Below are 26104 nucleotides of genomic sequence, written 5' to 3'. Positions count from 1 at the left end.
TATTTCTGGATTAATTTTAAAACATGCTCTTGCTATCTTTCTTCAGCAAATCATATTTCTATTAGCTGCATGCATGTAAGCAAATAAAATGTCGAATGTTTGTTTACGCTCCAATGCTATGAATTTTTTGCTGGCAAAAACTGGTTTTGAATTCCGCAAACTGCAAATTCGTCAGGCTCAAGAGTACTCCGCATGCATGTACTCAGATTCAATTCCTGTTTTCGTTCCAACACTGACATTATTCCGAGGCAAACTACATTTATGAAGTGTTTGTTGTTTTGTGTTTTATAAAAATATTTTGAGTCTGCTTTAGCTTGTTAACTTTAAAGTCTCAGACATCCTGTTATTTCGATAATTGTGTTTCATCCAAGTAGACTCGATGTTGACACGCAAGAGCATTATATTGTTTTGCTTTCACTCTCTTACTTAAACATTGCTTAGCACTTATCAAACTTATTGTTCACGTGGTGAACAGAAAATCAACCACAGTCACTATTCAGTATTCGCATTATACACACAGCTTTATTATAACTAATGTTAGCCAATAAAAATTTCGAATTCTAAGCGATAGGTCAAAGTTTTTTGATAGATAATTTTTTATCCATATTATGACGTTCTATAACACGTGCAAGTGCAATTAAAGAAGCAAACAAAGTTAAGAGATATTTGAGCTTGAGTGGTGGAGTTGAGTTATTTCGACTTACGAAATAGTACATAATTATGTACGGCACGAAAATTTCACAATGCTTTGTCGTTTTTCTACATGTCTGCATGTTCTACGGCCGTGAAAAAAATAGTCGCTTTGACACAGGAGTAAAAATCACATACAAACTATATAATTATGGGATGTGCAAGGCAGATACAAATCTTCGCATTTTGCTGATATACAGTACATATTCTATTTACATTGTGAAAGCAAATTCCAATGACGATGCTGTTTGTACACGTCAACATCATGTATTGCCCTGTAGATTAATAGTTTGTGTGAGAAAAATACATCCACACAAAACCAGTAGCTACTATCTGAGATAATGATCTATTCGGATAGTTTCGGATAGTATTTACTAATTACAGCCTCTTGAGATCGAGCTCAACAGAGAATACTGGTCCGTCGGTTTTACCAAATCATTATCAGCTATTAATAGTTCGTTACATGTATACGTATGTATTGTCGTCTCTTTTGAAAATATTAAATGATGCAGCTCTGTACACTATATATTTCACTGATTTTTTTAATACACGATTGTTTTTATTGCTTATAGTTAACGGCTTTGTATAACTATATAACAGGTGTATAATGTGACCCTTTATGACTTATATACCGCGTGAAAATGCGAAATAATATATGTACATGCAACATAAGGCCCAGGTTATATGTCGCGTTTACTCCCATCGAATGCTATTTAAACATTAGATGATGAGATGATAATGAAGTTTAATGAGGTTTATCATTTCATTATTTATTTTTTGATTTGCATTCGACGCGACCAAAATGCAACGTATAACCTATAGTCTGGTCTCCGCTTGCATGCACGTACTGTCAGTTCGGCCAATTTGGCGCATGCTAACTGACTCAAAACTGGTGGTTAATGCTGTCCGTCGCGGCTGTCTTTTACTCTTTTTGTACGTATAACAATAGAACTGTAGTCTACTACATGTGATTTCGGCGAGTACATACATGCGGTGGAGGCCAGCCTTAACTCGTGCACTATATCAGCTGTGCGCTTAGCAAGCCATTATGTAACCAATATCCAAGCATCTATAATTAAACGACACAGTCCAGACATGGTCACAATCCATTTTAGATCTCTCCACTACACAATTACTGCACCATTGTTTTTACAAAAAAGCACTTCCAAATTCCTGTTAGATGTCAAATGTAACTGCATAATAATTATTAACTCTTCAACTACATGGTCCTCGAAAAATGCGTGCACGTGCGTATAAAAAACGCGCAGTACAAAGTGGAAGCAACCTTTAGGGCAACTTTCCACTGTCACGTTTTTTTACGCGCGGAAAACTTTAAATGCTTCCAAATTGTTATTAATTGTTATCAACAAATGCATATACATACGAATATATGGGAAAATTCACAAAACAATTTTAACTCAAACAATTATGGTAAGTTTGCAATTGGTAATTCAACAGAGGAATGATTAAATGCACTTTCGATTATAAACAGACAAAAATATTGATTCAAATTTTTCCAAAGTCCATAATTGTTTTCCTGTTTTTTCTCCTTTGTTTTCAGACCAGCATTTTACTGATTGAAAGGTGTTTACCCTACACCGCTGACGTTTACAAAGGGTGTGCCCATAATCAATAAAAGAAAGGGCTCTTACATTCTCTTCTCATAGCTTGCATGTGGATCTTAAGGATAACTTAAAACGTCTTTAATACTGCTGAACGATTTAGATAGTGCAGCAAAAGGTATGTTTCCAAGTAAATCTTGTATTGTAATAACCTGGAGTAATTTTGTCTATACAATACTATACACCACTTTGTCAATACAACATTCATAGCGTAATTATATCTCTTCAGTTTATCTCTTTACAGCTAAAAAATGTGGTTTCCACTTGTTTTGCTACTGATTGCTTGCAAATTGTCGATTATGTCAGGTAGGTTTGATCAACGATTATTATTTTCATTTGCACTTTACCCTAAGAGTCGAACAACAACTGCATGATTACATTAGCTCGAGATGTAAAGTTCGTAGGTAATTCAATTTCGCAATGCGATTTTTGTCAGTTGAAATCAGTCGGTTAGCCATTGTTCGTTCTTGTCAATGTTATTGCATGAAATAAAATGTCTCTTTAGACCATGCATCCATTCCTTTCTTTAGATCTAATCCATTGATCATCTGATCATATATGGATAAGATCTTTTTCAATTTGGTTAACCATGTCTGTTTACTTTTTTAGCGGCAATAGTGGAACAAAATTTCGGCAAAGCGAACATCACTGAGAATTCATCCGACGGTTTCTTTTGTGAAACTGTTCGTTTTCCAACTCCTTTCAAAATGGGAAGAACGATCAGAGCTTTTTCCTCGTTGAGTCATGAAGATCACCCGGGAAATGAAACGAGGCTTTGGTTGCTGTAATCAACTCAGTTGATCGAAATTCCTTCTCAGTTTGTCTCATGGAACCAGCTCGACCAACCGGGGAAATGACTCTCAATTGGTTTGCATTCAGTGATGGTTTTCTACCACGGGGAACCCTGACTGGAACTGTTTCCTACGGTGCTTTCACCAGTGGCAGTGTTTGCACCGACGTATTTTTTTCTCGAGTTAGTCTTTACTAAACAATCCTAATATCAAAACCTGTCTTCAAAATAGATGATACTGTAATTTTATTGTATACTGTTTGTTAGTAAATAAGTGTCTCGATCTATTGTTTTAACTAGACCATCTTCAAAAATTTTTACTTTCATTTGTCTCTAATAACACAATAATTCTTGAATAAATGCAGTATTCGCCCTACATTTAGTACGCTTTTCCCAGATCGACTAGTACTAGCTAGTCAATGTTATTGTCAACTCGATGAAACAATCTGGCGGTGAAAACTTTGATTTGAAACTTGTTAACGCGTATATCATAAATGTTGTAAAATTTTGATAAGCAAACAGACAAATGAAATTGAATGAATCCATGCATGTTCCAGGTTTTCAACGTCCCACCCAAAATTCTTCTGAGTGTACGTCATGTTGGTAATACTGAAAGAAAAGACATGATGACCTCGTGGGCAGAAGACGTCACTGAAACACAGCTTCGGGTTTGCTTGAGAGAAGTGATTTCATTCTCCGGAACCCATGAGAATCTACATATCGTAAGTACAATATTCGTATTTCATCAAAATGCAAATATAATTCTTTATATATATATTGCGAAACAGCTCCTCTCATGTCCCCGCAGGACTCCATCAGGCAAATGGTTAAAATGGAACCGTGTAAATCAAAGTTCAAAACACTGCACGTAATTCTAAAATACTGGATATCGCGTAACAGCTCAAAATTTCCAAACAGTTGTAACAGTTCAAAATAGACATGCAAGATTAAACAATTGTTTAATGGTTTCCGTGTTTGGATGGCCTGAATGTTTGAATTCAAACACAGGGGAATGTTGCGAGCGTTAAGGAAAGTACGCGAAACACGAGTCACACGGGAAACCATTAAGTAATTGTTTAATAAAATAACAACAAACAAGGCGATGTTCCAAGTTTGATTTTCATAATCGAATTAAATTTCCGTGTTTGGATGGCCTGATCCAAACACGGGTTTCAACCAATCTGAGCACGCCTTATATATACATGTTATTTTAAACCCGGATTAAATGCATGCAGAGACAGTTGACAAACTACACCGGAAGATTAAATATTTTTATTTGACGTTAGAGCACTTCCAATTTCCGTTTTTAGGATTGGGTAGCAATGGAAAATACATTCTGTCGGAACATGGAAGATCTTGATTCAGTATTGTTCTCTAACATTAACCAACCTTCTTCTCGGAACAATTATGCATATTGCCAGGTAAAAATTTCGAGAACCGCTTAGTACTTCAATACAATTGTATAGTTCCAAATGTGTATAAGCATTTATCAAAGATTATTGAAATTTTCGACTTTATTTTGTCATCATGAATGCAAATATTTGTCGGATAAAAACCGATTTATAGCTGACTTGAATGATGTGTATCATTTAATATTTTTACTCAGGTTCAAAACTTCTCTCGTCGGTTCCAACAGTTGCCGGCAGTTCTTGTCAGCGCTAACCGTAGACAAGGCTTGCCGTCATCTTTGACAGATCAGAACATTGTATCATGGGTTAAGGTAACTTCCTTAATTAAAAGTCAACATTAAAGCTTGTGAAAAATTGTATAATGCAAAGATCGATGGATGTGCCAACAGCCCTGTATTATTCGCTTGAGTTAGAATATTCCCCTATTCGATTGTTTTTTTTTCATAGGATATAAGCACTACAGAGTTCGAAGTTTGTATAAAAGATCTTCCGGGGAAAAGTGGGCGTCATGAACCAATTAATGTGGACTATACCGCAGTGGGAGGTAAACAAGAGAATCTTCAAACCAAAAGAGCATGTGTACAGCTAGGTAGTCTTAACGACGTGCATGAAAACAAATAAATAGTAGACCATTTGCATGAGTCTTAGGCAGGAAACCTAGCCAATTGTTGCGAATTGCAAGCTTCATTTTTCAATGTTTTCATAGATCTTGATCCCTGTCTGGACGTTACATGTGAGAAGTTTGCAGTTTGTCGTGCGTTTGGTCCCTACGATGCACGATGTGTCTGTGTGACAGATTGTCCTTCAGTCGAACAAAATGTCTGCGCTTCGAACGGACGAAGCTTTACCAATGTTTGTCTTTTCCAACTGGAAGTTTGTCAAACAAAAGCAAACTATACATACTACCATCACGGAAGTTGCAGAGGTATGCATTGTATTTGTATCTTCAAAACTGAGTCAGTAAACCCTTCAGCTCTGTAATCTCATCAATAATTTAAGGTTTCCCAAAGTCAAGAGGTCGAAGAAATGTCCCAAAAGTTCCTCGTTGGTCAGACGCTCATTGCCAGACTGTTGAATTTGATCCGTTAACTTTCTATCCTGACAAGCCTGTCCACGTGCAGACCAGCGTGAGCCACGTGAATGACACGAGCCAGGTACATGATGCCGCGGTTTCGTGGGTAGAAGATGTCAACGACAATAATTTCACGTTCTGTGTGATGGAGTCAGGAAGAAATGAAGGTCCACCCCATGGATTTGCTACCGTGGAGTATATGGCTTATCAAGGAGCCCCAAGTGGAGGATTGGCAGGGGTTGTGTCAATTCCGGAGTGGTGGACTGGAACCAAATGTCAACTCGTCGACATATCTCTGGTGAGCATAAATTTGTAAAAAAGTATGCTGTTAAGACATTCAAACACTTCTTTTTCATATTCGTTACACTATAAAGGGATCATTTTCTTCCACACCTACTGTTTTGGTCACAGCAGAACATTATCGGCTTAGTCTTAAACACGACGCTGCATCACTGTGGTTAGAAGACGTCACCAGCTCGTCATTTAAAGTGTGTCTCCGTGAGTTACAAAACTTTGATGGACCTCACCAGGATATCTATGTTGTAAGTATTGAACTAACTACAAAATATTTCACTGAGAAATACAATGCAGGTAGCAATCCCCTTCCAATTCAAACCAAGCAAACAAATTCCTAAGCTAATAAAACCGAAGCTTTATCATGAAATGAACGTCGCCCGTTTTACTGTACCCCAAAATTTTAAAAATTTAGGCTTGAAACCATCAAAAACTCTTTATGAAGTTAAAATGATGATTATTAGTGTAATGGCCTTTAGTTTTACAGTCGACATGTCTTTGCAAAACGACATATACAATTAGCTCATGATTTTGCAATAATTATTATTATTATTATTATTATTTAAAAATATTTAAACACGGTAACCTTTCAGTTAGCCTGATTTTCAAAGGGCCGTGTATCACACGCATGCAATTAAAAAGAACTGAAATACATTACAGAAATATACAAATATAACTATAGATATACATTTGGTGTTGGGTCAAGTGTCGTCAAGAATACGTTTAAATTTTTTAGTACTTATGCCTAATTCTTTCGCTTCATTGGATAAACCATTCCAAAGTGATGCAGCTGAGTAACTGAAACTTTTTTTCATGAAATTTGTTTTAGGTTTCCCAAGATCGTAATCGTTATAGTTGCTTCTTAGATTATATCTATCGTTGCTTTTTATTTTGAACATGTTAGAAATTGATGATGGATTTTTTTGATTTCGCATTTTGTGCAGAAAGATTGCTTTGTTGACATTGTATCGTTGATTTAAAGGCTTCCAGTCCAATTCCTTTAGGACATCTTCGCTACTAACTTCGTATGTTTTACCAGTTATGACGCGAGCTGCTCTATTTTGCAATTTCTGAAGTCTATTTTTTAAGTATTCACAACAGTTATCCCATACAAGGCTACAATAGTCAAAGTGTGATAACACAATAGCATTATAAATTTTTATTAGAGTTGATTTTGGGACAAACTGTTTTATTCGTCGCATCATTCCTATTCCTCGTGAAGCTTTGGTGAAAATGTGTTGGATTTGATGGCTCCATGAAAGATTTTGGTCAATTATAACACCTAATGTTTTTGATTTTTGGACCTGTTTAATAACTGATTCGCCGAGTTCAATTTTAGGACTTGATATTTCATCTGCACCGTATCATCTGCAAACATGCTTGCCATAATTATAACTGCATGCTTACAGAAACTATTCTTTAGCGACTTTGAATACCATAGCTTAAATTAAACAACTTTGGAATATAAATGGTCTTTTCAAATAAATGCATGACATCGTAATAAACTTGCTATCTCTCAAACGCATAAATTGTTTCATTTAGAACTGGCTGGCTTTTGACAAACTTGAACAACCGCTGCTCACTGAACACAGTTATACTAATTTTACCCAGACCTCCCAGGATCCCTGGCCAAGCAACAATTATGCTCAGTGTCAGGTAACATCGTAACTTATAAAGATTAATTTGCATGGACAAATAAATATTCAGGTAGGAACAATAATTCATTCTAACCAAATCATTCTCTACATTCAGGAATACTGGCGTACTAAGTATTTTCTCTAATAAAACTGTGTGTTCGTAAAACATTATAAAAAAATATGAACTTCATTATTTCAGGATGTTTCGTTCGTGGCAAATTACGTAAATCCACCCACAGTGTTAGTTTCACCTAAACACAGTACATCAGGAGGAAATGTAGATCCAAAACACAACGCAATCTCTGCATGGATTGAGGTATTCGTCTGCATGCATGGTATTTTTTCTCGCATTTTCTCGTTCCTGAGTAGCAATTCAACGACTTATTTCAGATATATGTATATAAAACAAACTCTTGCAATTAGCGAAAGAAACATGTATTTTGTCAGATCAAAGGGTCGTTAACTATATATTTAATATGGACAATGCAGTTTATCATTACCCTTTCTAGACCATTACTACATCGTCCTTCAAACTTTGCTTTAAAGAATTATACAGCAATAATGGCTATGATGCGGTGACTGTTTCCCATGTTGTTTTAAAAGGTGAGACAGCCTGTTTTGATCATGTAGGGATATCTCTATTCATTTGACAACATTCTCTTACTTCACATGCATTTTCCTAATAGAAATTTGTGAGCCGGGCTGGGTATATTACCAAGGATTCTGTTATAAAAAAGAATCGACATGCGAGACGTGGACAAACGCGTCAGCAATGTGCCTAAACTATGGTTCGAATCTTGTCGGAATTGAAAGTGCTGAAGAGGACGTCTTTGTTCAACACCTTCAATATGGTCAGCCATCTTGGATTGGACTTAATGACCGAGCAAATGAAGGGGTGTATTTATGGACAGATGGCGGAGCTGTCTCGTACACAAACTGGGCTCCGGAAGTACCAGCGGCATTCAACGAGGCGAAGGACTGTGTTGAGAGTTCAGGCAGGAAGTCGAAATACTACTGGCAACCGTCATCATGTACAAATTGCCGTAATTTCACGTGTAAAAAAGGTACCGTATTTATATGTTTTTGCCTGAAGTAATACCTGTAGAGCAAATAGAAATTATATATTTCACTATTGTAAGATTTCAAGACTCAAAATCACACGATTATATATAGGACCGAAAAGCCATATTTTTAATATCCATATGTCTGTAGATTACGACGAGTGCTCTCAAAATACAGATAATTGTGATCAAAATGCTGATTGTTCCAACACTATTGGTTCATATAACTGTCGATGTCGAGGAGGTTATACAGGAGATGGTCACACTTGTAGAGGTAATTATTGTTATATATGAGAAGTTTATGTCGCCGAATTTAATAAGAAATCGACCGTTATAATATGAACTAAACTGAGTAAAGACATATCTTTATGATTCATATACCTGGCTGTAAATCTAGGAGAAAAAACCCTCCTCCCAATTGGTATGAGAGGAGTAATTGCTTTCCTATATTTTAGAAAAGAACCTAAAAAAACTTTATTAAAAAACTTACACTTGCAAATGTTGGAGAGACTTCATGTTAGGGTATATTGCATATACTCTCCTGCATTTGATATAATCTCGCTATCATCTTAGTATCTTGAATAATCCGGAAAGGTTGCGTAACTTTCCACGGTAATTATAATATTCTTATTTCTGTTTTGATAAGTAAGGTTTTAGTTATAATGAAAATAATAAACGACAAAGGCAGAAAATTGCGACGTTTCTAGGTCATACTGGCCTCATTGTCAAGTGTGTTTTAATGACAAAAAAATCGATTTGATAAACTACAAGTATAAAATTAGCATTACGAGATTAAGAGCCCGGTTTTCCACTAGCGATATTTTTCGCGCGAAGCGACTTTATTCTTTTGTATTTGAGCAATTTGTTCCAGATAGTTGCAGTTGAGAGCTCTGAAACAAAAGTAAAATGTCTCTTCGCACGAAAAATATCGGTAGTGGAAAACCGGCTTAAGTGATGGCTTTTTTGACTGAATATAAAGAATTTAATAAACAAGACATTCAAACTTATTCTATACACTTCTTAATTACACGACTTTCAAAATCATGTCTATGTCTAACTCACTGAGTCTGAGTGTGAGTAAGCTGTTGAGTAAGCTGAGCTCAGGTTTAACCCCTTTAGCTCGGCATATTAGTTTCCTGGTTTTAAATTGGTGAGGGTCTGAGGGATAACTGCATGCACGCATTTCAAGTTCTGATGAGAATGTTTTTATTCAACAATATCCAGATCTAGACATAACCAGAAACAAAGTATATATGCACCGCTGGCTCTAGGAAATGTGTTCATAAACAGAAACATGAAGACAGAAAATCACGACGTTTTTTAGTAACTGAAAAATTAGTGAGCTTTTTTGATGGTGTAAAAACCATCTCGTAAACAAGCCAATCAAACTTATTAGTTATTCATGAACTTTCAATTACACTAATGTTTGGCCTAAGTCCCGATCGAGGGGTAGTGGCGTGATTATTAGGGGTAGTACCGTTTAGAAATTGTATTGTCCTAAACAGTGAGAGCGTTTTTTCCTATTCAATGAAAAAATTGATTTAACTGAGGTAAAGCGCTGAGGTTATGTGGACACAACCGTCCTTTTCGATCGTTTTCAAAATCGTTTTTGTCTATTTTATTATATTTTGTCTATTTTTGTCTATTTTAGATGCCCTGTCCACACGACCCAAAGAAAAATATTTTTAATATGTTATACTTCTATTGTAAATTGACGGTGTTTGAAATCTTTTTGGTATGAAAACGATTGTGAAAACGCTCGAAAACGTTACTGTGTGCACATAGTCTGAAAATCAATTTCTTAATTGATGGAAATGTTGCAAAAGAATCATTACGAACTAGGAAGTGATTGAATTAAATCTCTTGCTGAATGAGTGCGAGTGAGACTCTCAGATTTCTTTCTTTCAAATTTTCTAGCGGTGCCAGAGTGCAACAGTTACACACTGCTTGACAGCATCGATCGAAAAGTTAGTTATGTTAGCAACTCTGTAATGTGCGATGATGGTTTATCAACTGGGTGGTACAGATTTGCTGGTAGTGCTGGGACTCAGATGTCGACATCATGCATTCCGCGATTAAACACCAACATTGCGCAATGTTCCACTCATGGTATCCCTTGGTTGAATGGAGCTCATCCTACCATAAACGAAGGAAAAGTAACTCGTACCGTTTGCTTCAGTTGGGCCGGAAATTGTTGTAATTATCAGCTAAATATTGAAGTAATGAATTGTGGATTGTTCTATATCTACAAACTGGTTCCAACTTGGAGTTGTTCTTATCGTTACTGTGGAGTTGATATCTAAAGCCTGAATTAAACTGAAGTTTATAAAGAACACTTTAAATCTTTAATTAATTTTGCGATTTTCTTCATTTTACAATGATGCATAGCACACGGAAGAATTTAAAATACGAAAATAGAAATACAGTGTGTATCAAGGAAAAAACCCACTATTTTAAAATCAAGCTTTTGTTCGAATTCGGATGCCTTATTATTATGCCAAACTCACAGGTGCTTAAAATGTAAAGCGAGATGCTCAATTTGACTACCTTAAACTAATTATACTACCTATGCTACTATCCACAGGGTGTCCCAAAAAAAATGAAAACTATTGAAATCACCCATAGCAATGCAATTGTTAGAGTTTGAATGCCTAAGCACTCTGTTGGGACCCACAAGTGTAAAAATGTTTGCCATACTCATTTTTATGCATGCATATGATGCAGTAAAATTTGTATGTTCGCAAAAATGATACTTATCAACAATATTAATTTTACAATTTACAAATATGTAAATTATAATATACAAATACAATAATATACAAATACAATTTATATGTCAGAATGATCGCCCTTATGCACGATTACGCAAGATTTAGCATCCTGGCCTGATTGAAAAGACGTATTAATAGTAATAATACAAATTAACGTTCAGTACTTAGGAAGTACTTTACAAGAGTAAGAAGAGATCCCCGAGATTTAGCATCCCAGTCTGATGAAAAGAGACCTATGTAATTGAGCAAGAGATAATTTCACAATATTATTGTTTATATTTTATGTTTCAAGTATATATCATCAACATATCATTGCCGGTGTCTAGCCTGCAATTACCAAGAAAAGCTTTTATACAAGTTGAGCTGATGAAACCCCAAAGCAGTAAACTCCGGTCGCTTATAGTAGCGACATCGAATCATGCCGGAAATTCAAAACTAAACACATACCCAAGGCTCAAGCCATGCTGCATGCTCACGCGGTCATGCAACGGTCTCGCTGAAGATACGATGTTACAAAATCGTAATATGTTTGTACTTATTGTAAAATTTTGCTTGTTTTTGGTGCATAAAATTTACATGGAATGCACCACAGCACCTCTGTGCCATATACGAAGTATAATTATAATAAGAGTGTACTTACATTTATAGTCCTTTCATATTGATTAAGTTCTTTCTTTCTTGATCCCAATAAACTCACACATATAACAATAAAATCAAGCTATGTAGCATCTCAAAATAGTCATATATATATATATATATATATATATATATATATATATATATATATATATATATATATATATATATATATATATATATTTATTATATGGCAAGCGCTTGTTTTGGTTAATTCTGCAATTTGATTGGCTGCTGACAGGTCCGGATTTCCCCGTATTGCCCACGGGCAATACGCAATTCTTATTGCCCTGTGAAAACAAGGCAAAACTCACGGCAAAAACTAACTAAATTTAAACTGAAAAACAGATTAAATTCTTAAACGGAAAATAATGAATTTGAAATAAAAATAATAAATTTATATTTTACAAAATAGAGCGGTTTTTTTACACTTTAGGCCGATGTTTTGGTGTCGTGTCCCGGATGAGATTGATCATTAAAATTACTCATAAAGAATTAATCATTACAATGTCTGCATGAAATATGCCATATAATAAAAAACTTACTAACTTCGACTGTTCGGTCTGTACGGTAAAATATCAAACTTCGGTCTTGGTGTATTGACCTCGCTATCGCTCGGTCAATACGGCAAGGCCTCGGTTTGATATTTTACCGTACCGACCTCACTCTCAGTCAGTAAGTTCTTAATATATATATATATATATATATATATATATATATATATATATATATATATATATATATATATATATATATATATATATATATATATTCCAGAGAAAAAAGAGGTTTCAAGTCACTGCAAAGCAAGTCACAATACAACTCTGTTCTCGACAAAAATATTGCCGGTTAACTTTACACTGGCGTTGATGTTGAATTATACTACGCAGTGACCTGGATCCGACTCGACTGGCGTACGAGAGTTCTTCTAAACTCGTAACCAGGGTACGCGGTTGGAGTTTTTCAGGTTCCAAGTTAGACTTGGAGTTAGAATCAGGCAATAGCGTCGTTCATAAAGATCGCCTATGACCAAACCTTAAAAACCCTTTATGGCTCTGGCGCCCTTGCTGTCCCTCAGAAGGACAGAGAAAAATTCTGAATTTTATTGCGTCCAGTATTGCAATTTTTTGGTGCTAATATTCTTGGAGTATCATGCAGCTATTCGTTTCAAATTGGATGGTCATTACAGTGTACACTAAAGGACGACTTGCGCTTTAGGCTAATTTCTTATCTCAGCGATAAAAAGGAAATTTTCTGAAAGAGCTTTCTAAAATTAGTAAAACCGCCAAGTTTGGCTGTGAATTGTTGTAAATTAAAGAAAATATGGCCATGCGAAGTTATTGAATTTTGTATGCTTTTGTATTACGACCGGAAGTTTGTAACTAATTTAGTTACACATTTCCACACGTAATACAAAAGTATACAAAATATGCCAACTTCGCTTGGCTATTTTTTCCCTATTTTACCAAATTTCGCAGCCAAACTTTGCATTTGCACTAATTCAACTATATATGCCTTTCTAGGTGTGATGATTTATTTTCTTTTCATTACTTCGATCAAAAAATATTAAATTAGTCTACAGTGCAAGTCGTCCATTGCTTTCAACCCCAAATCCTCTTGCTCACCGTGAATATTTTCAAATCTCTCAAAGTCTCGACCTAATAAAGTAATTAATTCTTAAGTATTTTGAAAGAAGTTAACCGTTTCTATAATTCGATCGCGTTTTAGAAAAACGAAAATGTAATTTAAATGTAATTAATGTAATTATTTGGGCCTAACCAGAAAGTAAAGTCAGATTGCGCAAACTGTGTATGTATGAAGAGTTCAGTTTATTGTTTTGGAAATACACGTTGAATTGATCATTTTAACTATACAATTATAATTTGATTCATACCATATAATTTTACTGCTGTACCTTAAAATCAAACGTTATCAATCTTTCGATCGAATTTAGTGTTCTAGCTTGCGTGAAGCATCCTTTTAATAGGTGCAAGAAACACTTGCATCCTCAGAATGGCTACAGTCGTTCCGGGCCCAACCAATATAGGCAGGGCAGTCCCAAAGATATGACTCAGAACCAGTACATTGTAAATTATCAAGCAATATCTGTCCAGTGCCTTGACCGTAGTGGGCAGATTGATACGCACCATTAGCTCTATTGTATCCAAGTTGACGACATACCACATTGGCGTCATTTATATCCCATAAATCATCGCACACCGTTCCCCATCCATAAGACGGATGGTAAACTTCAACTCTTCCACAACTGCCTGAAGTAAGACGAATACTAGGGGAGAAACCTATTGCAAAGAATTAAAAAAACAAGCTAAGCCATAGCTGTATGCATACACCCTATCGATTGATCTTAGATTTTTGCAAAAAAAAAGAAAATATACTAGCATAACAAGAAAGAGATTACTGAAATTAGTATAAATGCAAAGTTTAGTTTTTGTAAAGTAAACTTTGTCTTTGTTTAGAACGTAAAGACTGAGCCTGAGGCTGAAAGTTTGTATTTCGCTGTGCTGATCGAGGATTAAACGGAATGTTGTAAAATCGGACTGGACTAGACTGGACTAAACTGACTTGACTGATTGGAAAAACGAGGACTGTAAATCTTGAACTGTACGGACTTGTAAATAACGAACTCAGTCAGTGGTAAAACACGGACATGTAAATAAACACGTCTACCTTAATTAATCAAAAACATGAAGTATATCCAAAACTAAAACGCGTCGTAAATTGTAAAACTAGTTGAGAATTGTTCGGCAAATTGAAAATGGTAAGTATTAAATAAACCTTTTTTATCAAGTCATTGTCTCGTTATCAATGAGCTTTGGGAGCCTTCTGGTATTTTTCTTTAAAGGGGAAAGTTAGTGGTGAGATCTGAGGAAAATGAGGCTTGTTTCCCATCTTTGAGGGGGAAAAGGATTATTAAAGGCTTGTTTCCCCTAATTGAAAACAGTCAAGTCGAACTGATTTATTTATGCTGTTAAAATTCAAAAGAAAATATGCAAATATTTCGCTAGCGAACGATTTCGCTGTAAGTGGAAATCCGCCTTTAGTCCTTTATTTAAAAGTGTGCACTTTACAAGTCCGCGTTTTATATCACGGACTTAGTCCGTGAGTCCGTGATTTACAAGTCCACGTTTTTCCGAGAAAAAAATACTTTAAGAAAAAAAATACAAACTCACATGTCGAAGGAGTGGATTGACTCCACGTGGCGCTGGACGAACAGGTGGTAGAAAAAGCACCATCCACCGATTCACCAGTGTAATGACAACGGAATGTGACCGTGTGACCCTCGGTGAAATCCGAACCAACAGCGTATCCTCTCTGTGGGTATCCTGGATCTCCACAATTGGCTAAAGAAAATGATACTGTTATCATGCATGCATTAGTAGGAAATTTTGCAATAGCATGGGCTTAAGGTGAAGAATTTTTCATTCTTTGTAAAATGTCGCGTAATGATCGCTCCTTTGAAATACAGACAATCAAGCGGAACTAATCCCATTAATTGAGCTTAACTTAAAACATTTCAAATCTGCTATTATTATCCCATGTGTATGGAAAATTATAGGTTTTCCAGGATTTTTCGCGGGGTAACTCTGAGACTCCGCCTCGTACTCTATACGCCTATGTGCAATATTCACCTGTGCAGCTGTAGCGCCCATCTCCAATGTAGTTGCTGCGGCATTGACATGTGTAGGAGCCGGCATTGTTGATACAATTCGCCAAATGGTGGCACGTGTGAGTTCCACTGGAGCACTCGTCGATGTCTGCAGTAACATAAATTTATTGAGCTATCAATTTTAATTACATTTTTACATTTTTTTAAGTTATATTTTAGGCTATGTCAGACGATCTCAACCAATCTGCAGTAGGTTTAAAATAATATAGAAGTCCAACAAGGCTCGCCTCTCACCGGCCTAATACTATGCACAACATCGAAGACAATTATCAGGGTCGTCGCTAGAAGCCTAAAGGCCGGCTTCCACTTGCACTTACATATACGCGCTGAAATCGCACAATACAGTTCGACTGTCATTACGTCCCGCGAGGGCCAGCTTAGTGACAGTTTCGGGTCACCGCGAGCATGTGCCAAATCGGCCGCACTGACAGCATAAGCATATATTCATGTTCGTACAACCGTGGAAACAATAGCTAATAAAAGCAATCAGTCGGGCATAAGAGGAATATATGAATATGCACACCCCCAAATATAAGCTGCTGGCGACGGCCCTCACAATTATTTACAATATTATACCTCACATAAACTTTAATCCACTCACAGAACCTGCTTTATACCACATGGACATGGAATTTTTGAGCGAATACCATGCCCCGTACTGCTCGTACACTGGGTACTTTGCCAGGGTCATGATTTTCACCAGAATACCACCACGCTTGAGCGGGATATTTGACTTTTGAATACCCCGCTCGTTCCCTGTCCGTCGAGTAATTTTCGCCGCAAATATGGTGGAATACTTTTACGAAATTAAACTTTGCACTGTATGTTTGGCTATTCTACCAGCTCAGAATCCCGAGGCAAAGAAATATCATTACTGAGGGAAATATTTTGCCTAATCCTCCGCGGAGGGTCTATAAATGATAATGATCAGTCGTTTTTTTGGTTCTAAATGCGAAAAATGGTGGAAGATGATTTTCTGATTTTCTATCTTAACTTTACTCCTTTTATTCTTCCATAAACAAAGTGTGTCCACAATGTGCTACAAAGTATATATACTTCCTTTGATTTAGTCATTACCTGTGCATACATGACCATCCCCATAAAAACCACTCCGGCATTGGCAGGTATAGGAGCCTGCATTATTTGTACAAACTGCATTTTGGTCGCATGTGTTCATATTTTCGCTGCATTCATCGTAATCTGAAAAGAAAAAAAGCCGTCATGTTCTATTCCAGTAGTCGGTGGAGATACCGCGGGTGGCGCAAAAAAAGACTCATGCTTTTGCTAGCCTTTGCTTCACTTAAGAATTAAAAAAGAGTCTCGTGTATTATGGCGTATCATTGTACAAGAACGCGCGTTCTGATTAGTCGAGAAGCGTGTTTCTATAACTGTATATAAATGGCCGTCGTGTTATTTTCCCGCCGAAATTGACAAGCCAAGTAGTAGTGAGAGTTTGTGTAATTGAATCGAATTACAAAAATTGTATGAAATCTTTTTAGTAAATTATAATACAAAGGAAATTAAAAACGTTTTCCCTGTGTTTATATACAGTTATAGAAACACTAAGTGGGGGACAAATATTCTTGGATCAATAATGCAATTCTCTTTACATGTTATTTGAGATTTTGCTTGGCAATAAAAGGTGCGAAAACAACATAGTCAACAGAAGTCAACAGTGTTTAGCCGAATTCTTGAAAATTTCAAAAGCTACAAGCATGCATTATGGCCACACAATGCACACGCGTTACCCAATGTACCCTTATAGTACAATGTAGTTGAGTTGAAAAACTTTAAAAGCTACGCCTTTGTCCGAATATTTTTGCTTTTGATATGAAGAATGTTATCATTGAGGAGTATACAATTGTTAAAAAAAAAAAGCAGATGGATAAATAATTAATTATTTTAAATAATGGGCTGATCTTAAAAAAGTCTACGAAAATGCGTAGTAAAATTGATTTGCCATGATCTTGGGTAATGACAAACGAAAATGCTTGTGTTTTCTAAGTTTAAGTTGGACCTTTCAGAATTAAAAAATATCCATGCGAGAACTGGGGTATTTGTCCTTTTTTTCCTTTAAAATTGAACGTCTGACTTTTTTGTTGGCTTTAAGTTTTCGATTCGTCCGCGGTTAGTTAAATTAGTCAGTCCTATTTTTACAAAAACAAAACTATCTTTTGATTAAAATAAATATACTGTATGTAAGTGCACACCACATATGGTGTGCATTACCGGGCTGCTGCATGTATGTTTTCTACTGAATAGTCGTTTTTATTTATGCAAGTTTGATTGTGGTGAAAAAAATGGGTTTCCTGATTTATATAGAAGGGTGAAGGTTGGAAAGGGTGAAAATGTTGCAGAATCAATTCCTAACTTTCATTTTTGACTAATTTTTTCGTGAGCATAAACTTATACTAAAATGGCGTTAGATATTCTAGTTTTTTTAATTTTTTAGAAATATAGTGATCAAAAATGCAAACAAAGCGGTTTTTTCAATGTGGAGTGTGCCGACCTTTACATTTTTAAAAGAATTTGTACTTAACCTTTCTTGCAAGTAAAATCTCGACAGTTGTTACATGATGATGATTGCCAGTGATATTTCATATCTCTGCCCGAACTTTCAACACAGTCCTCTCCATCACTGTAAGGTGTGGACATCCCTGGAGCCCAGTGTGTGTACGAGACAGGTCCACCATCTGTCCATAAATACACCCCTTCATTTGCTTGATCATTAAGTCCAATCCAAGATGGCCGACCATGATGAAGATGTTGAACAAAGACGTCCTCTTCAGCATTTTCAATTCCGACAAGATTTGAATTGTAAGCCATGCACCTCGCAGAAGCAGTTGTCCATGTTTCACACGCCGATTCTGCCCGGTAACAATACCCTTTATAGTATACCCAATCCGGGTCACAGATTTCTGTGAAAGTATAAGGTATATAGGAAACGATATAAAAGCATAGAGAAATAAAATTTTATTTTTGTTGAATTATTCCACGAAATTAGTGTAATAAAGGTGAATTTGTACTCACCTCTTAAAGCAACATGGGAAACCGTTACAGCATCATAGCCATTGCTGCTGTACAGCTCTTTGAAACAAAGTTTGAATGAAGAAGTTGTGATTGTCTATATAATGATTGGACACAAAGAGCAATTGGGTATTACAGGCTTCGCAATGGATGCTTCAACGTGATACACTCCTAGACGCTAAGTAATTGCACTGATGAAGGCCAGGGTTAACGGACCGAAAGCTTTGCAGTATTAAATACTTATCGACTGTCACCATGCAAACATACAAGAATATGAATTCCATATAACTATACAAATACTGCAAATACAAACTTTCCGATTCAGTCAACATCCTTTGAACGTTCAATAATTCAGCTAAGAAAATATTGAGGAAGGCACAAACCTCGATCCATGCAGAAATCGCGTTGTGTTTTGGATTAACATTTCCTCCAGATGAACTATGCTTTGCTGAAAGTAGCACTGTTGGCGGTTGTGTATAATTTTCGGAAAGAGGAACATCCTAAATTCGAGTGATTTAAAATTTAAAAAAATCGAATTTCTCTTATTCGACTTAATAATTAAAGTCGGCTGGAAACAGGCAGTAATGTATTTAAGAGCCTGATAATGAGATCTCCGTTCTAAACGCATCTTTTTGCTCATATTATAGCAAACTAAGCAATATTCCAACAAGAAACCTCCATCATTGGAATTTTAATTCAATTAAAATCTTCAAACTTTTCTCATGAGTATTGTAAATATTACCTGGCATTGGGCATAATTGGTTATTGATAAAGGATTCTGGGATGACTGGGCGAAATAACTAGAACTGTGTTCAGTGAACAACGGCTGTTCAATTGTTTCGAACGCTAGCCAGTTCTAAATATAAATGATATAATTCAAGCATCAGGAATATGCAAGAGGTATAAAACAAGTTAGAGGTAAAGAGAAAACAGAGCCTCAACTTCGCGAGCTATAGCATGGAAACATTCTTTTGGAAGTATAAATGATACTTGTATGAATTGCATGGATTCGTCAAAAATTGATATAAACATTAATGGCACCAGTACAATCATAGTCATTCTCAGTGGAGAAAAGATGTTAGTAACAATTGTATGCCTGTAAATTTCTGTCATTTCTTGGCGTATGCCATTACTCGTGTGATCGATACACGTACTTACTGGTCGTTCCCAGTAGCGTAGCCAGCCTGTCGATTTGTCCCGCTATGCTAATATTTTAGTTCACTGACTGTGAAAACTGCTAAAGGCATGAATAATTATAATACCTCGAAATTTATATAGCGGGACAAAATCGTCAGGCTGGCTACGCCACTGGTCGTTCCATTAAATACATTTTCCTACATTTTAAAATGTCCTTGGGCGCGCAGACGTGCATAGTCTACGTCATTACTTAGAGTTAATAGGATATCTGTACTTACAACATAGATGTCCTGATGAGGTCCATCAAAGTTTTGTAACTCACGAAGACAGAATTTAAATGACGAGCTTGTGACATCTTCCAACCACAGAGAGGCAGCGTCGTGTTTGAGGCTCAGTCGATGATGTTCTGCAGTAACCAGGACAGTAGGTGCGGACGAAAATGATCCCTTTAAGAAAGATGATTTAGTAAAAAATGGAAAATCGTGCTGGAAGATCGTAAATTTACGAATATTATATTCAAACAAAAGATTCAAATTTTTTCAACTCTGGTGTGGAGGTCAAATATGATTCCGTCAACCAAAACCTAATCCGAACATTATATTCTGCTCAATTTCAAATGCCAATAAAGTATTTACGGGGGTTTCATTCCTGCTTGTTATGTGAAATGTACGTCCACTTGTGATTGCAAACGATATTTGAAATTCCACTTTACAAACAATCCAGTCTAGTCAATGGGCAAAATTGACGGCTGTTGACATCAACACTTTTAACAATAAATAAATCTTAAGTTTTAAAATAAGTTCACGGCAACCATGTAACCGTGATAAAATCCAATCAAACCTGAGATATTCACTCAGTGATTACTTTCATTATTTTAAACCACGGTAGCAATGATTGCGATGAACTGTTGATATTACTAACATTCAGTATATTAGGAAAATTAGGAGAATTACGAGGCCATATTTTGCCTCCAAGATATACTTTTTTTGTTGATTACGGTCACATTCGCTTTTCAGTCTCTCGATATTTTTGTGAGTTCACAAAAGAGGCTTCTATCATTATGAATTTCTTCTCACCAAAGATATGTCCACACGTTGGCACTTAGTTCCAGTCCACCACTCCGGAATTGACTCTACTCCTGCCAACCCTCCGCTGGGAGCGCCTTGATAAGCCATATACTCAACAGTGGCAAATCCATGGGGTGGACCTTCATTTCTTCCTGATTCCATGACACAAAACGTGAAATTGTTTTCGCTTACATTTTCTACCCATGACACCGCCGCGTCATGTACGTTACTCGTATCATTCACGTGGCTCACGCTGATCTGCACGTGGACAGGCTTGTCGGGATAAAAAGTTAAAGGATCAAATTGAACAGTCTGGCAATGTGAGTCTGACCAGCGAAGAACGTCGGTTACATGTCTGCGGCCTCTTGTCAATGGGAAACCTAAATAAATATGCTCCACATAATTTAGCGTTAACGACACCTAAATTCACACAGGCAATGATGCAGAGGCCAGAGTTTAGTTCACCGGCAACGCACAGCACTTAGATTGGATTCCTTTCTCTCGATTACCAACAATATACCTTCGGGGGCCGGTTGTTTAAAAACAGGCTAACGCTAAGCGAGGGTTAAAATTTCTCAACTTAAAGCTAAATTGTAACCACGGTGATTTGCTTTGCACATAGCCCTACCAGAAGTACTGATTCTGATTGGCTTAGCGGCAAAAGGTAAACATGCAAATGCTCTGATTAGTCAAAAACGAAATTCACCCTTGTTACAAAGCCCGGTAAGCATTTACTGTGTGTTAAATTTAACCTGGTTTTAGGCAAATGGCCTCGGATTTTTACTTTATCTTCATCGTGCGAAAAACCTGAAATTATTTCTATGATTAACTCCCTCTTGGGAAATCGCACCTTAGTTAGATTTGGCCTGGAGTATAACTTTGGGCAAAGTCCAAAAACGATTAAGTCGTTATATAACTACATGCAGCTACATAACCACATATAATCATAACAGAAGAAGAGTATTACCTCTGCAACTCCCGTGATGATAGTATGTATAGTTTGCCTTGGTTTGGCAGACTTCCAGTTGAAAGAGACAAACATTCGTAAAGTTCTGTCCGTTTGAAGCGCAGACATTTTGTTCGACCGAAGGGCAATCTGTCACACAAACACAACGTGCATCGTAGGGTCCAAACGCACGACAAACTGCGAACTTCTCACACGTGACGTCCAGACATGGATCAAGGTCTACGAAAGAACTAAGATGTTTCAGTATGAAATTGAAATAATCTGTCTATAGTAAGCAAAAGCCGTCACAATTTCCTCGCCAAATCTTCGGTAATAAACGCATGGCTTTTATCTATAAAGAAGTAATTCATTCGAAAGATATTTTGAAACCTAGATAGAAAAGATAAGACTGTCAAGTATCGATAATCGCAGTAAAATCTTATGGTCGTATCCTCCATAAGCAGCATACGTGTTGCAACATGCTACTAAACTTGCATTCAAATTGCTACTAAACATTTCGATTGTCATTTAATAAAAATAATAATATACCTCCTACTGCGGCGTAGTCGACGATAATTGGCTCATGTTGGCCGCTTATTCCAGGAAGATCTTTGATGCAAACTTCAAACGCTGTAATACTTACATCCTGTAATAAAGATATTTGTAAGTGCAAAGTCAAACTGGTGTATATTATTTAATTTTTAATGATATTGTTGCAAAATCTCATCGACGAGATCATTTTCAAATACTTTCTTTTTTATACAACTGCCAGATTTTTAATGTAGATCCATCCGAAAACTCCTGTTTACCTTAACCCACGTGGCAATGTTTTGGTCTGTCAGATGTAAAAATGGGCGGTGGGCGCTGACAAGAACTGCTGGGGGCTCATAGAAGCGTCGAGTAAAATTTTGAACCTAAATGAATTATAAAATTAGATGAAAAACTCATTCTCCTTCTCGGTTAAACCGTGGTTGTACATTTCAATTATTGTCTACATTTGCTAAGTCTAGTTATTATCACCTGACAATATGCGTAATTGTCTTGAGAAGAAGGTTGATTGATGTTAAGGAACCCTATTGAATCAAGATCAGTCATGTTCCGACTGAATGTATTTTCCATTGCTACCCAATCCTGAAAATTAATTTGTAAGCAACAGTCAATTGAAAAAAAATAAATAATATCGAAAAATTAGAAATGTTTTAAACATTTTAAGCCCAGTCGGTCAGTAATTAAACACTGATTTACCGCGAACCGCGACCGAAGGAAACATGTTTTGTGGCGGTAGAAAAAAACGTAAAGTTCAGAAGAAGCTACGAAGCTTGATTGGAATCAGTATATAAGCAGATTTTAACACAAACATAGCATGAGAAGTCCCGCTTGTTTACTAATTGTCTTCTAATTAAACGGTGTGTTGACAAGTATCAACACATTCGAGCCAGTCTTTATGCAGGAAAGAATAAACACACAAAGCGAGTCATTATTTGTCAGCCATATATCTACTCCTTATGCAACTGTGTTTATTTTGACTTTTGTAACTTCTTTAACTTTTAGAAGAAGTTAGAACGATTGGAACGTTACTTCTTTTCTAATAGTTACAATACATGATCTTTGCTAGCCTGATACGGCCTATATTGGCTGATACAGTCAGCGGGATGCGGAATGAATATGTAAACAAAAGTCTCTTCTTAAGTTTCATAACACACATAAATTTCAACGACTATGTACGAAGTTGCATGCATGGGGTTGTTGGTTGGAAGAGCTCTTCAGTAAAAAGCCAGTAGTCATTTTGCTTATTTAGGCAGCACAAGTGGGTGATTAAAAAAAATTCAAGAAAACTTACGACATAAAGATTCTGATGAATTCCAGAAAATGAAACCATTTCTCTTAAGCAGACTCGAAAATGATTTTCAGTCACATCTTCTGTCCACGAAGTCATCACATCTTTCCGTTTAGTATTTCCACTATGTCGGACGCTGAGAAATATTTTGGGTGGAGCGCTAAAGGTCTGGAGCAAAAGAGATTTTAGTTAATATATTTACTTTTATTCGTCTGCATTCGCTAATTATATCTAAGAACAGTGGTACAAATGTAAACACAAAGTTTACTGAAACATTTGATAGGTATTTCCGTTGCATTCCATATTAACTTGATTAATAATAATACTTACCGCTTAACAATGCCGTACGTCTTAAAAGATTATCACCTGTATTCAAAAGCTCACTCTACTTACACTCATTGAGTGTGGCATTTTAATGCTGGTCAATGAGAAAGTTTTCTTTCAATAGATGGAAAGATATAAGGTAAATCACTGAAAATCAAGCCCCTTTTCGGCTGGAAATACCGCCATTGAAACATTAAGAGAAGATTAATCAATGAGTTTGAGTGTAAGTGAGCTTTTAGAATACAGGCGTATGTTTTCCGGCTTGTATACCAAGCCACTCGTCTATGCAAACTTTTTTCAAGTATTTCGGCAAACAAAAACCTTATTTAACATGGCCAAGTATGTACGACAATAAATAAAATGAAAGTGATTTGTGAGGCATTTTTTATCAAAGATATATACTATTTTTATAATCTATGTGCATACATAAATATTAATTCGTGATTCACACGTCTAGGGGCCTCTATTAATTGCATGGTGACGTAGTAAAAGATCAAAGAAACTTACTCGAGCGAAGCTTCGGTCTTTACACTTCCACTTGTGAACGCATTGTAATAAACGCTCCCAGTCAGGACCCCCCGTGGTAGAACACTGTCGCTGAATGCAAACCAATTCAAGGTCATTTCCCCTGTCGGCCGAGCAGGTTCCATGAGACAGACTGAGAAGGCATAGCAATCAATGGAACCAACAACAGCAACCGAAGCCTCGTTTTCATTTCCCGGGTGATCTTCGTGACTCAATGAGGGGAAAACTCTGATTGTTCCACCATATTGAAACGGAGTTGCAAAATTGACAGTCTCGCAGTAGAAACCATCGGATGAGCTTTCAGTGATGTTTACTTTGCCAAAACTTTGTTTTACCAATGCTGTTTTGAAGAAATTATATAAATCTTTATAGAAATAGATATAAATACGATACCTCATCCGAAAAAATCCCCATCTGGTAAAAAAGATTACAAAGTCAAATTTCATATGCACAGAAGAGAGAATTTCCAAGAATTAATTACAACGGGGTCGATAATATATGAATGGAGTTACTGGAAATACGTCAATAACCAATTTCCGTGATTAATTTGAAAGTCAACGTAACTCAGAGTTTGTATCACTGTTTATGCAAGCACTAAATATGAATTACCGTGCAATAAATTAACCGTACACGAGTCGTTAAACGACTCAAATTACTATTGATGTAAAATAGATTTTTGTCTTTAAAATCTCACATTATTTCAAGGTATTTTATAATTTACTTTACAAAAATTCGAAAGCAAACCCACCTGTTGAAATCTGAAAATTTCCAGCAACCAGAAGCAAAACAAGTGGGAACCACATCTTTTTGCTATCAAGAATCCATATATTATATACAAAGATATAAATGTGCAAATTATAAAGCTTTTCACAAATCTATTAATGTAGAAAGTATGTAGCATGAATTACCTTTTACAGCACCCTGTGTGACTTTCACGTTTCCTTTGGTATCTTGGAAAGTGATATGAGGCCTTCTCCACGATCACCTGCTTTTAAGCGTTTGGGGCACACCCTACGTAAACTTTACAGGGATAGAACAAACACGTTTTAATTAAATGTCGGCAAACGCGGTTTGCAAAAAGGAAAACAAAAAACACATTTGCAAAAAGGAAAACAAAAAACACAAAGTGTTTGATCTCAATGTGTCTGGGGTTGAAAGTTGAACAATTCCAGCCTACCTAGGTTATCCGATTGTTTGATTAAGAAGCTAGTTTTGCGAAATCACATAATTTATATCGAAAAATATTCCAAAGTAATTTGTCGTTTCTGCACGACATACTTTCCCCAACACCGCCCTAATGCTTCTAAAAACAGTATAGCTAAAGGTTTCTTTTTATTTTCATTCTATAGATTTAACTTGGAACTTAGAAGTCTTTTTACAAGAATTTATGTTTCAAATACAGGTTTGTGTCTTATGTGTTTAATAATGAAAGTTCCGGCAGCAGGCTTGTCAACTGGTCAGTGATGGAACATTTTATTAGAACAATTTTTCCAGAGAAAGGAACTATAATTGGAAGAGATAATTTATAATGAATGCGTTTTTGTATATAATTTTACAATAGGAATGTTACC

General features: G+C 36.2%; 2 protein-coding genes and 1 long non-coding RNA gene across 3 annotated transcripts; 2 read left to right on the top strand and 1 right to left on the bottom strand.

The window, feature by feature from the left end:
• The first annotated feature begins 2389 nt into the window (after nucleotides 1-2389).
• LOC114534573 lies at nucleotides 2390-3011 on the top strand. The gene is made up of 3 exons (XR_003688142.1): nucleotides 2390-2430; nucleotides 2557-2618; nucleotides 2922-3011. It is a non-coding gene; the product is annotated as an uncharacterized LOC114534573 (long non-coding RNA).
• A 75-nt stretch (nucleotides 3012-3086) lies between these two features.
• LOC114534584 lies at nucleotides 3087-10878 on the top strand. The gene is made up of 14 exons (XM_028556046.1): nucleotides 3087-3285; nucleotides 3660-3824; nucleotides 4413-4466; nucleotides 4709-4822; nucleotides 4959-5055; nucleotides 5218-5436; nucleotides 5511-5881; nucleotides 5958-6125; nucleotides 7420-7533; nucleotides 7714-7830; nucleotides 8024-8117; nucleotides 8201-8578; nucleotides 8727-8849; nucleotides 10493-10878. The coding sequence occupies exons 1-14, from the start codon at nucleotides 3139-3141 to the stop codon at nucleotides 10876-10878; spliced, it is 2547 nt and encodes an 848-aa protein (XP_028411847.1). The 5' UTR covers nucleotides 3087-3138.
• Nucleotides 10879-13800: 2922 nt separating this feature from the next.
• Nucleotides 13801-25489, bottom strand: LOC114534583. The gene is made up of 18 exons (XM_028556045.1): nucleotides 25442-25489; nucleotides 25282-25343; nucleotides 24539-24873; nucleotides 23688-23852; nucleotides 22868-22978; nucleotides 22657-22761; nucleotides 22397-22493; nucleotides 21869-22087; nucleotides 20911-21281; nucleotides 20113-20280; nucleotides 19440-19553; nucleotides 19081-19197; nucleotides 18701-18794; nucleotides 18211-18588; nucleotides 16748-16870; nucleotides 15633-15758; nucleotides 15174-15344; nucleotides 13801-14282 (listed from the first exon to the last, which is right to left on the bottom strand). Exons 2-18 carry the CDS (start codon nucleotides 25334-25336, stop codon nucleotides 13963-13965), a joined length of 3069 nt encoding a protein of 1022 aa, XP_028411846.1. The 5' UTR covers nucleotides 25337-25343; nucleotides 25442-25489; the 3' UTR covers nucleotides 13801-13962.
• Between the last annotated feature and the right edge of the window lie 615 nt (nucleotides 25490-26104).

This window comes from Dendronephthya gigantea, unplaced genomic scaffold (assembly GCF_004324835.1).
Source record: "Dendronephthya gigantea isolate DGI-Jeju-01 unplaced genomic scaffold, DenGig_1.0 000103F, whole genome shotgun sequence".
Classification (NCBI taxonomy): Eukaryota; Metazoa; Cnidaria; class Anthozoa; order Malacalcyonacea; family Nephtheidae; genus Dendronephthya; species Dendronephthya gigantea.
The sequence above is the reverse complement of the archived record's forward strand: the minus strand, read 5'-3'. Positions and strand labels throughout refer to the sequence as shown.